Source organism: Muntiacus reevesi, chromosome 2, assembly GCF_963930625.1.
Source record: "Muntiacus reevesi chromosome 2, mMunRee1.1, whole genome shotgun sequence".
NCBI lineage: Eukaryota > Metazoa > Chordata > Mammalia > Artiodactyla > Cervidae > Muntiacus > Muntiacus reevesi.
Window position 1 is genome coordinate 235,042,089 of NC_089250.1, and position 13,865 is coordinate 235,055,953.

General features: G+C 41.2%; 2 protein-coding genes across 3 annotated transcripts in view; one reads left to right on the forward strand and one right to left on the reverse strand.

The window, feature by feature from the left end:
* The window catches only part of RPGRIP1L (RPGRIP1 like), a 96,381-nt gene extending 89,084 nt beyond the window's left edge, over positions 1-7,297 (reverse strand). For both annotated transcript variants that reach the window (XM_065925348.1, XM_065925349.1), the window contains exons 1-3: positions 7,206-7,297; positions 3,817-3,908; positions 2,125-2,269 (exon numbers count right to left, since the gene is read on the reverse strand). In XM_065925348.1, the coding sequence (XP_065781420.1) occupies positions 2,125-2,269; positions 3,817-3,901 (230 nt within the window). In that variant the 5' untranslated portion in view covers positions 3,902-3,908; positions 7,206-7,297. The remainder of the gene's footprint in view (positions 1-2,124; positions 2,270-3,816; positions 3,909-7,205) is intronic.
* A 182-nt stretch (positions 7,298-7,479) lies between these two features.
* Positions 7,480-13,865, forward strand: part of FTO (FTO alpha-ketoglutarate dependent dioxygenase) — a 417,069-nt gene continuing 410,683 nt past the window's right edge. The window contains exon 1 of the mRNA XM_065925350.1: positions 7,480-7,631. Coding sequence (XP_065781422.1) covers positions 7,587-7,631 — 45 coding nt within the window. The 5' untranslated portion in view covers positions 7,480-7,586. The remainder of the gene's footprint in view (positions 7,632-13,865) is intronic.

The window sequence follows — 13,865 nt, forward strand, 5'->3', positions numbered from 1 at the left end:
AGAACAAAAGTGAAATAAAAAAAAACCCCTTAATAGCTTTGGGATGTCATAGTACAACCTTTTGTTGCCCTGAGCGGAGTGCTCTGTAAAGCGGTAGTAATACATGTCTATCTACACTTCTGGCTACTCGGCCTACAGCAGGTGGCATGGGGGAGAGCTATGCATAACATAATCAGTTAAGATTGTTTTCTCTTTCCCTTGAGGCACATCCATTAAACATGCTTTATAAGGGATATAGAATAATAAAAACCAAGATCCAAGAGTACCACAAACACCCTAGTAAAATAATCAATGGATTAGTTCCTTTTCCACCTAATCCTGAGAAGGATATATCATTGGGAAGTTTGGGCAGGTATTGCAACCCAACAGAGCCATGCGTGCTAGCCAGCCCTCTCGGACCCTTAGCCCCACCAAATGCAGCTGCCATAGAGAGATGGTGGCCACTTAAATGAGACGCCAACCTAAATACCTGAATCTTCTGTTACACAAAGACTTTCACACAGAGATAGCGATTACATTCAAAAGAAAGAAATAGATTTAATGTGAAAAAGCAGTCAACATCTAGAGAAAAGTAAACAACTTGTTTTTAAGGCAAGAGGTGTACACCCATAGAGAGGCTTACAATTCCTCCAAAGATACTGAAGGAAGCTTTGCCAAGAAAGAAAAGATTGCCTCTCTTTGTCCAGCGATAGCAACAATATTCATTTGATTATTTTCTATTAATGAAATAAGTGATCAGGTAAAGTTTGAGTACTTCTTTAGAAAGGTAGTTTTTCAAATCTACATTTATTCTAAAGTAAGTGAATCTAACTATATGTTAAGGATAAAGTTCTATACATGTATCTACGTAGTGTCAGTGGTGTGAGATCGAGAAGGAAATTAGAACTTTGGGTTATAATGGTCATTGGATCAATATTCTCAGAGCTGAGTAAAATAAAATCCCTGGGGGTTCAGTGGCTTGAACATGCCACAGGCGAGTGGCAGAGAGATAAAAGAACAGATGCACACAACTTGACTCCTAGCACAGTGTTTTTTCCATTAAACTACCTACCTCATTATTAAGTTGTTTTCTACTTTCTAGCTAGGACAAATTACTAACGAGGTCAAGGTTGTGAATTTAATTATTTTACTGACCAATTAGGTTTACAAAGAAAATTAATGTTAAGCAGTCACAGACTAAATGCCTCATTTAGATGGGGTGATGGCTATGTTACTGCTCAAGAAAACAATCAGGCAAGTGAGTCACATGTCTTGCAAAAAGCCATCATCATGACTCAAAAATCAACTCAAAGTAAAAGCTCTGCACAAAGCAGGTCAGTGGGTCATTAAAACAAAGTCCACAGAGTAGAAACTGACTAGAAGTCAGTTCAGAGGCTAAGTTCCTCTAGAGGCTAAGTTCCAAGCAGAAAAAAATAAAGTCTATCTTCCTTCTTTGATCACTGTCTCACCTTTCCATTGGATCTAGAACATGAATACAGATCTGTCCATGCTCACACATGAGAATGAACTTTAAGTCACACATTCAGAAAACAGCAAGTGTTCCTGAACAAGAAAGAATGAAAGATATCTATTCTTAAGAAATAATCCCTGCAGAAATTGTGCATACAAAAGTGACAGTTTCTTCAGAAATAGTAGACTCTTTGAAATAAATATAGATTCTAGATTAATCCAAGCAAAGTAAAATATGTTCCAGATAGTGATGTCTTTCCTTAGTAAACCCCAAATCTTAAAGGTACATGCATTCTAACAAGTTAGAATAGCTAATTACTTTTATAAACTTTCATTTCAAATCAGGATGTTTAGAGAACAGATGTTTTGGTCATTTGCTTATTAAGTTGTAAATATTAAAACAAAAGTTACTTAGAGATATGATACATTCATGGCACTCATAGCTATTAGCTCTTTCTTTCAAATGGTAATTTCAGACATAATAAAAACTCATAATCTTTTTGGTTTATTATACTAGTTTGTAAGATTTTCCATTTTAAAAATTGTATTTATTTACAAACTGGCTTGCTCCAAAAAAGATTCAAGGTGGGGTTTTCAATTAAGTTTATAGAAAAGCATATCCTCCAAACTTCACAGAGTCAGGAAAAAAGAAAAGCTAAAAGCTTTTATCATAACCTTTTAATTTTATCCTCTTGCTTGCGGGCATGCTGTTTAAGTAAAATGTTCTCATCATGCAAACGCAAGAATCTGTCTTCCAGTTCCTCACGACTGATACGTGACACTGCTTGGCGAGATTTCATTGTCCGTGTTGTTGAAGTTTCTGCAAAAACGCCAAGGTAATTAATAATAGGATTACTTAAAAGAGCCTCTAAAAACAATAACTGTTGATAGCAAAAATAATCTCTGATGCTTTAGAAAATGTTATAGCATTGTTCATGTCACTGATTGGACCTAAGAACAAAAATCTTTGCTATTAATACTTTATATGCAATATTAAGGATTTAAGTAATAATAGTTTCCATTCAAAAATGTATTCAAATAACCGTCTTTAAGAACATAAGACGGAACTCTGATTCAATAAAGACTTTTCAATTTGTATGCTGAATGTTGGAAAAAACTAAACTAAAGGGTATCTGGAAGTATTTCTTTCTTTGCAAAGGTAAGAGTTATAACAAAAACAATATGATTAAGATATTTTTCTGAGCTATGGGTGTTGAGTTATAGAAAATAAACCATAAAATCTGCAAAACCAAACAAACAAAAACCTTCACAAATCATTTATAAGCTATCACATATTTTAAAAGAACTTTTATACCTTTTAGCAGGTGTGTATGATATTTCTTTTACATATGCTTAAATTTGATATTTTCCTGTGAAGCTGGTCAATTTTCAACAGTCCTCCACGAGAAACAAAGAACAAATGGACAAAGATTAAAGCCCTATGAGGAGGTTACTGAGGGCAAGAATTGAACTTAGGTATCAAATACTAAAAAACAGCCTTGCACGCTTAAAATTTCTTTGTATTTGAATCCCCGATATTCCACTAAAGATCTAAAGCAAAGCTGATACAGTCTTTTTACTTTAACAATAAAAGCTGTACAAATTTGTTTTTTTCAATGAGTACTATTTTGACCACCTTTCTTTAGTGCTTCAAGGTGGCTACCTGTAACACTTTAACAAGCCTGTAAAGAAGACTTAGTGGAATCTATTTTGCATCCTAGGCTTCTCAGTGACAAATGCTGTGGCATAATCGCATGGCTGACATACTCTACACGCAAACACAAACACAGCTCTACCCTCTAAATTGTTCCTTAAAGCAGTATTTCTCTTTTTCAATTTGAAAGTGCTTTTTAGCTCCATAGCGACCACTAAGTGATAAAAGGACAAAGAAAACCTTTAATGTGTATTAATTTGATAAAACAAAGTCAATATCGCTTGGATAAACAAACCATTTTGAGATACTCTACTTGAAAGGCAAAATTTTTTAAATATGGCATTTCCTCCCATATAAAACTTAAGCATAAAGAAACATTTTAATGGTGAATGTGATTTAAACCAGGCAATTCAGTGTGGAGGCTTGGTACTCTCTGTGCAGTTTCTACTGATGTGTGGAATTTTAAGAAGATGATTTATAACAATTCTTTATCAGAACAGAGGGGGATTTTACATTTTCTATGAGCTGTTGATAATTGATGCATGCAGTAAAATACCATATGCTGTTCTAAATTCTCCATCTTCTTGTTTAGTCCAATCAAGAGCTATATAGTTCCTTAAATGGCTTTGTTTGTATGAATATCATAAATACTTTAAAAGTAAAGAAGTTACTGATCAAAGTTCATAACTGTAATATGTAACAGCTGGCCATACCTTGCAACCCTTCCATGCCAAAGAGATTTAGACCTATATCTTTCACAGGCAGGTCTCCTGCAGTCTCATCAGTTGGACCAGACATTGCCTATCTGTGGAGAAAAGAAAATTCAAATAAAATCTTTCCAAGTTGTAACATTAACTATGCAATGGAATGAACCAAATAAAATGAATAAGGCACTAGAACTTTAATGGACATCTTATTGCCCACATGTGCTGCTTGAAGAAGATGAAAGCTTCTATTTTAAAAGTAATACTACATTCAATCATGGAGCCAGTGTGCCTTTCAACAGTATATTTCCTATAGTTTGCTGAGGAAATGAGGTAAGATTATCATTCTTCCTTCTCTCTTCTTCTTCCTCCTCTGTTTGGGAAAAAAAACAAAACATAACCTTCCCCAAATTTAAGAAAGACCTCCTCTCCATCCTCCATCCCTTTCTCTGCTCCCCAAAAGAAAGCAGGTATCAAAACACTTTAGTCAGGAACTTAATTCAAATGGTTGGTCTCTTACTTACTGGCTGGTCAAGTCACTAATCATGTGGAGAAAGCAATTTAATCTTAAAAGAGGAGAAAGCAACACCTATTCTCACAGAGTTATGTTTAGGTACATGAGATGGTAAATTAAAGGCATTTAACACATTTACATGAGATGGTAAATTAAAGGCATTTAACACATTTGCCTTAATGTCACTTGAATACTAATCTTCAGCTTGATGCACAAAGGAGTTGGTAGTTTGCTGAGAAAGAGGTTTCATAAATTCACCAGCTGGATTTGTTTTTGTTGTGTCTTTTGTTGCCATGAAGCCTAGGTCCCAGGGCTTCCTACATCCACGTACATGCTGTCTAGCTAATTCTGGCATTTTTACAGCTTCTGTTCTTTACAGAGATGCATCATAGTAACTTAGTTTTATATGTGGATGTGAGTCGTTCACACAATGTTTAGTAAAGCAAAGAACCAGTAAAGATGGCCTAAGGCAGAGGTTCCCAATCTCTAGCACATTGGTCCTAGAATACAGTCTGAGAGAATAGAGCGATTTGTCTCATTCACCTCTTATTCTCAAAGGCTGGGACAGAGCTGGGCACATAGCTGGCATTCATTAAATAGTTGTTGAATGAATGAATGGAGTCCCTGCGGCTTCAGGATCTCGGGTCAGAGGTGGTTTCCAAAATCTTGTATGCATTATGTGTGTACGCATTATCTTTTAGAGACAGGGTTAATAACTTTTATTATAACTTATCAACGTTGCAGACCATTGAGTTTTTACTATGACGTAAACAACTAAAGACATATGCCTGGGAGATCATCTACTTCTTTTGGAAACACTCCTATAGGAGAGGACAATTTAGGAACCAAATTATCAAGAAGTTTAAACACAGGACAACTATGAAAATGATAACTTTTCCACAGTAGAATTATGGTGGCTTTTATAATAATAACAATAATGAAGGTGATGGTGTTAACATTAATTGAATGCTTAGTAAGATGTGCCAGGCACTCTTGAGGTTGTTACTCAAATGTGTCCTACTTTACAAATGAAGAAACCAAGACACAGCTTAGGGAACTTGCCCAAGGTCACACATCTATGAAGTATCTGTTTGGCCCTAATTTTGATGGTCAAAACTGGGAAGCAGGCAGGTGGTGTTACTGGCATCTAGAGGTCAGAATTGATGGTAAATATCGCAGAGGTCCCCAACCTTTTTTGGCACCAGGGACCGGTTTCATGGAAAACAATTTTTCCACGGACCAGGGTGGGAAGGATAGTTTCAGGATGATTCAAATGTGTTACACTTACTCTGCACTTTATATTTCTATTATTATTGCATCAGATCCACCTCAGATCATCAGGCACTGGATCCTACTATAGTGTACAGGAACCACAAAAAAGAATGATCTGGCCCCAAATGTTAATAATGCCAAGGTTGAGAAATAAAGCATGATGTTGCAATGCCTCCCCAATCGTTTCAATCATTCCTGGTTCACTATGTGCCACTCACTGTTCTCTAGATTCTTCAAATCCATGGTACCCTTGCCTTGCTCTAGGTCTTTGCACTAGCTGGCTCCTCATTCTTTGGCGCTCAGCTCAAACATCATTTTTTTCTGAGAAGCTTTCCCTCAGCATCCTATGCTACTGTACTCTTCCTCCCAACTTCAGCACTGTTTATTTCTTTTACAGCCATCATCTGCACTTGAGATTATCACGTGTGCAAAGGAAGTTGTTTCAGTCCCATACAACTCTGTCCGACCCTATGGACTGCAGCCTGCCAGGCTCCTCTGTCCATGGGATTCTCCTGGCAAGAATACTGGAGTGGGTTGCTGTGCCCTCCTCCAGGGGATCTTCCGGACCCAGGGATCGAACCCGCATCTCTTATGCCTACTTGCATTGGCAGGCGGGTTCTTTACCACTAGCGCCACCTGGGAAGCCCGAGATGATCATATTTACTGCTATTTACTATCTTCATTGGTCCTCCCTGGTGGCTCAGACGGTAAAGAGTCTGCCGGCAATGCGGGAGACCCGGGTTTGATCCCTGGTCGGGAAGATCCCCTGGAGAAAGAAATGGCAACCCACTCCAGTATTCTTGCCTGGAAAATTCCATGGATGGAGGAGCCAGGCGGGTTACAGTCCATGGGGTCGCAAAGAGGCGGACACGACAGAGCGACGGACACTTGCACTATCTTCATTACTACTTCCTCCACACTAATAAAGTAGAAGCATCTCGAGACCCGCATCGGTCCTGTTCCTAGCTGGTAGAGAACAGTGCCTCAGGACACAGGGTGGACTCCAGTATTCATGTTTATGGAGTGAATAAATGAATACTTAGTACTGAGACTAAAGAGTAAATAAAGTCTCCACCATTACGGAGTTTATAGGCTATGGGGTACTCACGATTAACAAATAATTGTAAATAATTAAGCAAATAAGTTACTTGGGAGGCTTAGGAGTTTCCCAATCAACTCCTTGTTGTTCAGTCGCTAAGTCGTGTCGGACTCTTCGCGACCCCATCGACTGCTGCTCTCCACGCTACTCTGTCTGTCCTCCACTATTTTCCCGAGTTTGCTCAAATTCGTATCTACTGAGGCAATGAGCGAACTACTTGCAGGTGACCGTCTGCGTGAAGAAGGACCTGGATAAGCACTGTACTCAGCCTCACCCCTCAACAACTAAGGTTCAGGGCTGAGATAGAAAATTTCAAACAGATGCTGGGAGTCGGGATAATGGGCGGGCTGTGATTCAGGCCTGAGTAGGTGAGGTGTCTCGTGCTGGGCTGCTCTTCACGTGAGCAGAACGCCAAGGCCTTCTCCAGGAGGTAGAGCAGACCCCAGGACCCCGGCCCGTGCTAGAGGTAGAGGGTCGGCTACCTGCACCCCTCTACTCCCCGGGTGTACTCACCGTCACTCTCTCCCAGCCGCTAGCTACCGTTGCTATAGCGCCGACGGCATGTCAGGCGGCCGGCCCAGAGGAGCACGGGAAAAACATGGCAGGCGCCGTTGCCTTCTGGGAATTGTAGTTCTTTTCGGACCCTCGCCGGCCCGCTCGCTGAGCAGCGGACTACGCTTGCCCAGCTGTCGGACCTGGGAAATTCTCTAGCTTCCAACCCCGAGGCGCAGTCCGGCCTTACCGCGGTGCGTCCTGGGACTGGTAGTTCTCTCCCTTCCGAGCGAGAATGGCGCCAGGCGGGAGCAGGATACCAAGAAAACTACATGGAGGAGGCGGGGTCCAGGACTAGGAATCTACGCGGTTAGCAGTGGCGAAGGCGGCTATATCGGCAGCATGAAGCGGACCCCGACGGCCGAGGAACGAGAGCGCGAAGCTAAGGTATTTCGGGCTCACCCGAGTCTGGGATCTTTCGTGCACTTGTAGCTGGGGTCTGGGAACCGGAAGGACTTGGTTGGATGGCAAGCGGACCCACGGTCTTAAGCGAAGGGGTTACAAGGCCTTGTCAGCAAGGGAGCCAGAGACTTCGGGGGTTTTGAGTACGTGCTGCTCGGGATGCAGGCCTAGTCCTAGTGGATCGACTCACAGGAGAATTAAGACACCCATTTCCTTGTCCTGCTTCTGCACTCCATTCCTTGGTTAAGTTTGTAGCTACCCTTGTGCCTCAGTTTACCGGACTCTTAGATGCTTGTGATCATATCAGTTGTGCTTCCCTCTTCGGTAATGATTTCTGTGGATTGAGATCGGGTGAGGTGAGATAATCTTGCGATCAGATGTGTGTATTTGAAACAGTCGTCTGTTCTGTGTCTTCCGCACAGCGGAAGTAGAGTTTTAACTACAATACCGTTTTCTACTTTGGGGGCTTCATGCTGTAGCAGTTGTTCCAAGGGATGACAATAATAATTGTAATGGAATTTTCTTTTTTTAGCATTTATTACGCATCAGACTCTACGGTTCCATAATATTTATATTATTTCATATTCTTATCACAGCAGACTGCAAGATAGATTTTATACAGGTGGAATGTCAAGAGTCCTGATTTACATATGAAGACTTGAGGCTCAGAAGAATTGAGTGTTTCTCTCATTCCCCAAATCAAGTCCTATCAATTTGTCTAAAAATATTGGTAATCTCTTTTTTCCATCTTCACCACCTTGGACCAGGCTACCACTGCCTCTTCAATGGACTCTTCCAGTGATCACCTTATTGGTAGTATATTCTCTTATGCTCCAATCACTCCTTGCCCTCCTTTTGTCCCATCTTCCACAAAAGGCACTTAATTCACACTGTAGTGTGTGAGCTTTTCAAAATGCAAATGTAATCATGGCCCTTTCCTTCTTACCTCCTCTGTCAACTAGCTATTTAAAAATCTTTCATGGGATTCCTTGGTGGTCCAATGAGGCTCCTGCGATGACTTGAGTTTGATCCCCAGTGGGGAAACTAAGATCCTGCAAGCTGGGTGGCATGGCCAAAAAAAAAAACCAAAAAACTTTCATGGCTTTCTGTTGCTCTTAGGATAAAAAGAAAACTTCACATGACCTACAATGTTTTTCATAGTGTAAACTCTACTCGCATCATCTACAGCCTCAATGGATGTGACCCCCCTCTGCTCCCTGCCCATCAACCATGTTGGCCTTCTTAGAAGACCCTGTTTCCTCTGCTTTATCTGGTTACAGGGTCTTTTGTTGTTGTTGTTGTTCAGTCACTAAGTCGTGCTCAACTCTGTGATCCTGTGGACTGTAGCACTCCAGACTTCCTTGTCCTTCTCCATCTTCCGGAGTTTGCTCGAATCATGTTCACTGAATCAATGATGCCATCCAGCCATCTTGTCCTCTGTCTTCCGTCCCTTCTCCTCCTGCCTTCAGCCTTTCCCACCATCAGGGTCTTTTCCAGTGAGTTGGCTGTTTGCATCAGGTGGCCAGAGTATTGGAGGTTAAGCTTCAGCATCAGTCCTTCCAATGAATATTCAGGGCCTTTATACATGCTATTTGTTGCTCACTCTGTATCAGGCAATTATTGGAAGTGAGGGCCATTGGTAAATGAAACAGATGCTGTTTATGCTGTCAGAATTTGGAGTCCTCAAGTGAACTCACTTTGTCTTAGGGCAGTACCTCTATGGATTTAAGATATAAAATATACTGTATTATGACCTGAGTTAGGGCTTTGCTGGTGGCTCAGTGGTAAAGAATGCCTGCAATGCAGAAGATGTGGGTTTGATTCCTGGGTTGGGAAGATCCCCTGGAGATGGAAATGGCAACCCACTTCAGTGTTCTTGCCTGGAAAGTCCCATGGACATAGGAGCCTGGTGGGTTGCAGTCCATGGGGTCACAAAGAATCAGACAGGACTGAGTGACTAAGCCACCACCACCACCGTGACCTGAGTTATAGCAAAGTTTCTTTAGAGTCCTGAAGTTTTCATGCTTGAACCTGTATGTGATAAGGCAGTATTTAAAGATGAGTTGTTGTTTAGTCACTAAGTTGTGTATGACTCCTTGTGACCCCATGGACTGTAGCCCGCCAGGCTCCTCTGTCCATGGAGTTTCCCAGGTAAGCTGGAGTGGGCTGTCATTTTCTTCTCCAGGGGATCTTCCCGACCCAGGGATGGAACCAGCATCTCCCGCATTGGCTGGCAGATACTTTACCACTGAGCCACCAGGGAAGCCTGTAAAGATAGGTGCAAAGGAGAAAGATCCTCTGCATTCATCTACAATAGTTCAAAGAAACAAATGTCACACCGTGGTATTGTGCATGATGTCTTTCTTTACCTTTTGGTTTACACTGAAAGTTACTCATTTCTTTTGTAAAGACTTATTTAACACCTATTATTTGCCTGACGGGCTTCCTGGGTAGCTCAGCTGGTAAGGAATCCCCTTGGAATGCAGGAGACCCTGGTTCGATTCTTGGGTTGGGAGGTTCCCCTGGAGAAGGGATAGGCTACCTTGCCCAGTGTTCTGGGCTTCCCTGGTGACTAAAGAATCCACCTGCAATGCAAGAGACCTGGGTTTGATCCCTGGGTTGGGAAGATCCGCTGGAGGAGGGCACGGTAGCCCATTCCCGTATTCTTGCCTGGAGAATCCTCATGGACAGAGGAACCTGGCGGCTACAGACCATAGTGTTGCAAAGAGTTGGACGTGACTGAGCGACCAAGCACAGCACAGCACATTTGCCAGACACTGGGATTCTGATTTTGGCTAAGATAGAATCCTTGCGCAAAGCTTTTACTCTTTTAAAACCCGAACTGTTGCCTGTAAGGTAGGTGTTAGTGTCATTGACATCTGATGGATGTTGAAACCGAGGCTTGTAGAAGTTAAAACTTGCCCAAGGTCACCTGGTTGCTATGTGAAACTAGGGCCCAGAGCAAGGTCTTCTCATTCCAAAGCTTTTTTTCATTTTCTGCTTGTAAAACATGTTGAAATGATAGAGCACGTTGTCTGCCTGTTTACTTTTAAAAATTCCTCTGATCTTTATTTAAAAGTTATTTGAGAAATATTACTCGTTAGAGCAAAGTATAGGAAAGCAAGTTTTAAATCTTAAATAGAAAATGTTCATTTAATCATAAATTATTTTCTCTTTTTCTAATCCACCTTTTGAGGTGTACTTTCTGTACCGTAAATAGCACCCATTTATAGTGCACAATTTGTTGAGTTTTGACAGATGTTTACACCTGTGAAACCACCACCACAGTTGATACAGAGAACATTTCGATCCCTGCCAACAATTTCCTCTTGCTGATTTGCAGTCAATCTCTTGCCCCACCTTGACTCGTAAGCAACCACTAGTAGTTTTTCTTGCACTGTAGATGAAGTCTGTATTATCTCGAATTTCATATAGATGGACATATACTGTGTGTATTATTGAGTCTGTCTACTTTCAGTCAGCATGATTTTTGAGATTTATGCATGTCGTTGCCTGTATCACTACTGTGTATTTAGTTGCTAAGTCGTGTCCAACTCTTTGTGATCCTATGTACTGTAGCCCAAAATCCATGAGACTCTGTCCATGGGATTCTCCAGGCAAGAATGCTGGAGTGAGTTGCCATTTCCTTCTCCAGGGGATCTTCCTGACCCAGGGATTGAACCTGTGTCTCCTGCTTGGCAGATGGCTTCTTTACCCCCAAGCCACCAGGGAAAGCCTGTATCAATAGCCTATTATTCCATTTTATTGCTGACTGTGTACAGTGTGGCTCTGGCACATTTGTTTATTCATTCGAGTGTTGCTGAACATTTGGATTGTTTCTGAGACTATTATGAAGGAAGTGGCTCTGGCCATTCACGTGTGAGTCTGCGTTTTCATTTCTTTTGGATGAACACCAGGAGTCCGCTTGGTGAATCCTGTGGTAGTTCTGTGTTTAATCTTATGAGAAACAGCTCAACGATTTTCCAAAGTGATTCTCCCATTTGTACCAGTTTCTCAGGACTGCTGGCACAAGTTACCACAATGTCCCTTTTTAAAAAAAAATGGTTCCTTTTTTTTTTTTTTTAAAGGACCACTTTTAAAGTCTTTATTGTATTTGTTACAATACTGCTTCTATTTTATGTTTCTTGTTATTTGGTTTTTTTTTTTTTGCCACAGGTCATAGGAGATTTTAGCTCCCCAACCAGGGATCGAACCCACACCTTCTACATTGGAAGGCAGTCTTAACCACTAGAAAGAACTTCAGGGAAATTCCAGCCTTGCTGTCTTAACACAACAAAAATGTATTTTCTCATTGTTCTAGAGATATGTCTGAAATCAAGGGATCTGTAGTACCCCTGATGGCTCTGCTCTAGGGGAGAATCCTTCCTTGAGTCTGCCAGCTTCTGGTGACTAGACATTCCTTGGCTTCGGCAGTGTAACTCCAATCTCTGCTCTCGTCTTCCCCGTGACTGCCATCTTTGTGTTTTTCTGTCTCATTTCTCTGTGTCTTTTCTCTTGTAAGGACACCAGACATTGCAGTGAGGGCCTCCCCTAAATCCAGGATGATCTTAATTTCATGATCCTCAAGGTCCTTAACTTAATTCCATATGCAAAGACCCTTTTTCCAAATAAGATCACATTTACAGGCACCAGTGGTTAAAACTTGGACATATCTTTTTGGGCGTGCTATTCAAACCTGCTGCACCATTTGACATTTCCATCAGCTGTGTATGAGAGCTCTGGTTGCCTCCTATCTTCACCAATACTTGGTATTGTCTGTTTAAATTTTAGGCCTTCTAGTGGGTGTGTGGTGGGTGGTATCTCATTGTGGTTTTAGTTTGCATTTTAGTGATGACTAATGAGAATGAATATCTCTTTGAAAAGCTTTTTCCGTCTTGTAACATGTATCAGTACTTTGTTCCTCTTTGTTACTGAATAATGTAATACTCCAGTGTCTGAATGTATCACACTTGGTTTAATCCCTTCCCCTGTTGATGGATATTTGGGTCGTTTCTACTATTTGGCTGTTACAAATAATGCTGCTATGAACATCTGTGTTCTACTTTTTATATATACCTATATTTTCATTTCTCTTAGATAGAGATCTAGGATTGGAATTGCTAAGTCATGTGATAAATCTGCAGAGAAGGCAATGGTAACCCACTCCAGTACTCTTGCCTGGCAAATCCCATGGATGGAGGAGCCTGGTGGGCTGCAGTCCATGGGGTTGCTAAGAGTTGGACACGACTGAGCGATTTCACTTTCACTTTTCACTTTCACACATTGTAGAAGGAAATGGCAACCCACTCCAGTATTCTCGCCTGGAGAATCCCAGGGACGGGGGAGCCTGGTGGGCTGCTATCTATGGGGTCGCACAGAGTCGGACACGACTGAAGTGAGTTAGCAGCAGTAGCAGCATGGTATATCTGTGTTTAACATTTTAAGAAACTGGCTGTACTGTTTATTATGGTCTGAATGCTTGTATTCCCCCCAAATTCTCTTATTATTGAAATTCTAACCCCCAAGGTGGTGGTATTCGGAGGTAGGGCCTTTTGGAGATGATTAGATGGTTAGGAATGGAATTAGTGTCCCCTTTTACAAGAGGCCAGAGAGAGCTCCCTTGCCCCGTCTGCCATGTGAGGATACACGATTAAGTTGGGTGTCTGAAACTGGAAGAGGGTCTTTACCAGAACCAGATCATGCTGGCACCCGGATCTTGGACTTCCAGCCTTCAGACCATGAACAATAAATTTCTGCTGTTGATAAGCCACCCAGTCTATGGTATTTTGTTACAGTAGCCTAAATGGACTAAGACATGGTGCTTTCCAAGGTGGATACATCGTTTAATATTCCTGTTTGAAGGTTACAGTTCTTAACATCCTCATCATCACTTGTCACTGTCTTTATGAAAGCAGGTGTGAAGTGGTATCTCAGAGCAGTTTTACTTTTCCTTTTTCTGATGTCCAGTGATGTGAAGCTGCTTCTTGTGTGTAGGTTGACCAGGTATAAATCTTCTTTGGGTAAGCATCTGTTCAGATCTTTTGCTCTTTTTTTTTTTTTGGTTGGTTTGTGCTCTTAATATTAAGTGTTATGAGTTATTTGTATTTTCTAGATATCAGTCCTTTGTTAGAAATTTGTATTGTGAATTCTGTGTCTCTCCTTTAGTTTATGTAATGTTCTTTTGAAGAGCAAAATTGTTTAATTTTGATAAAGATCCAA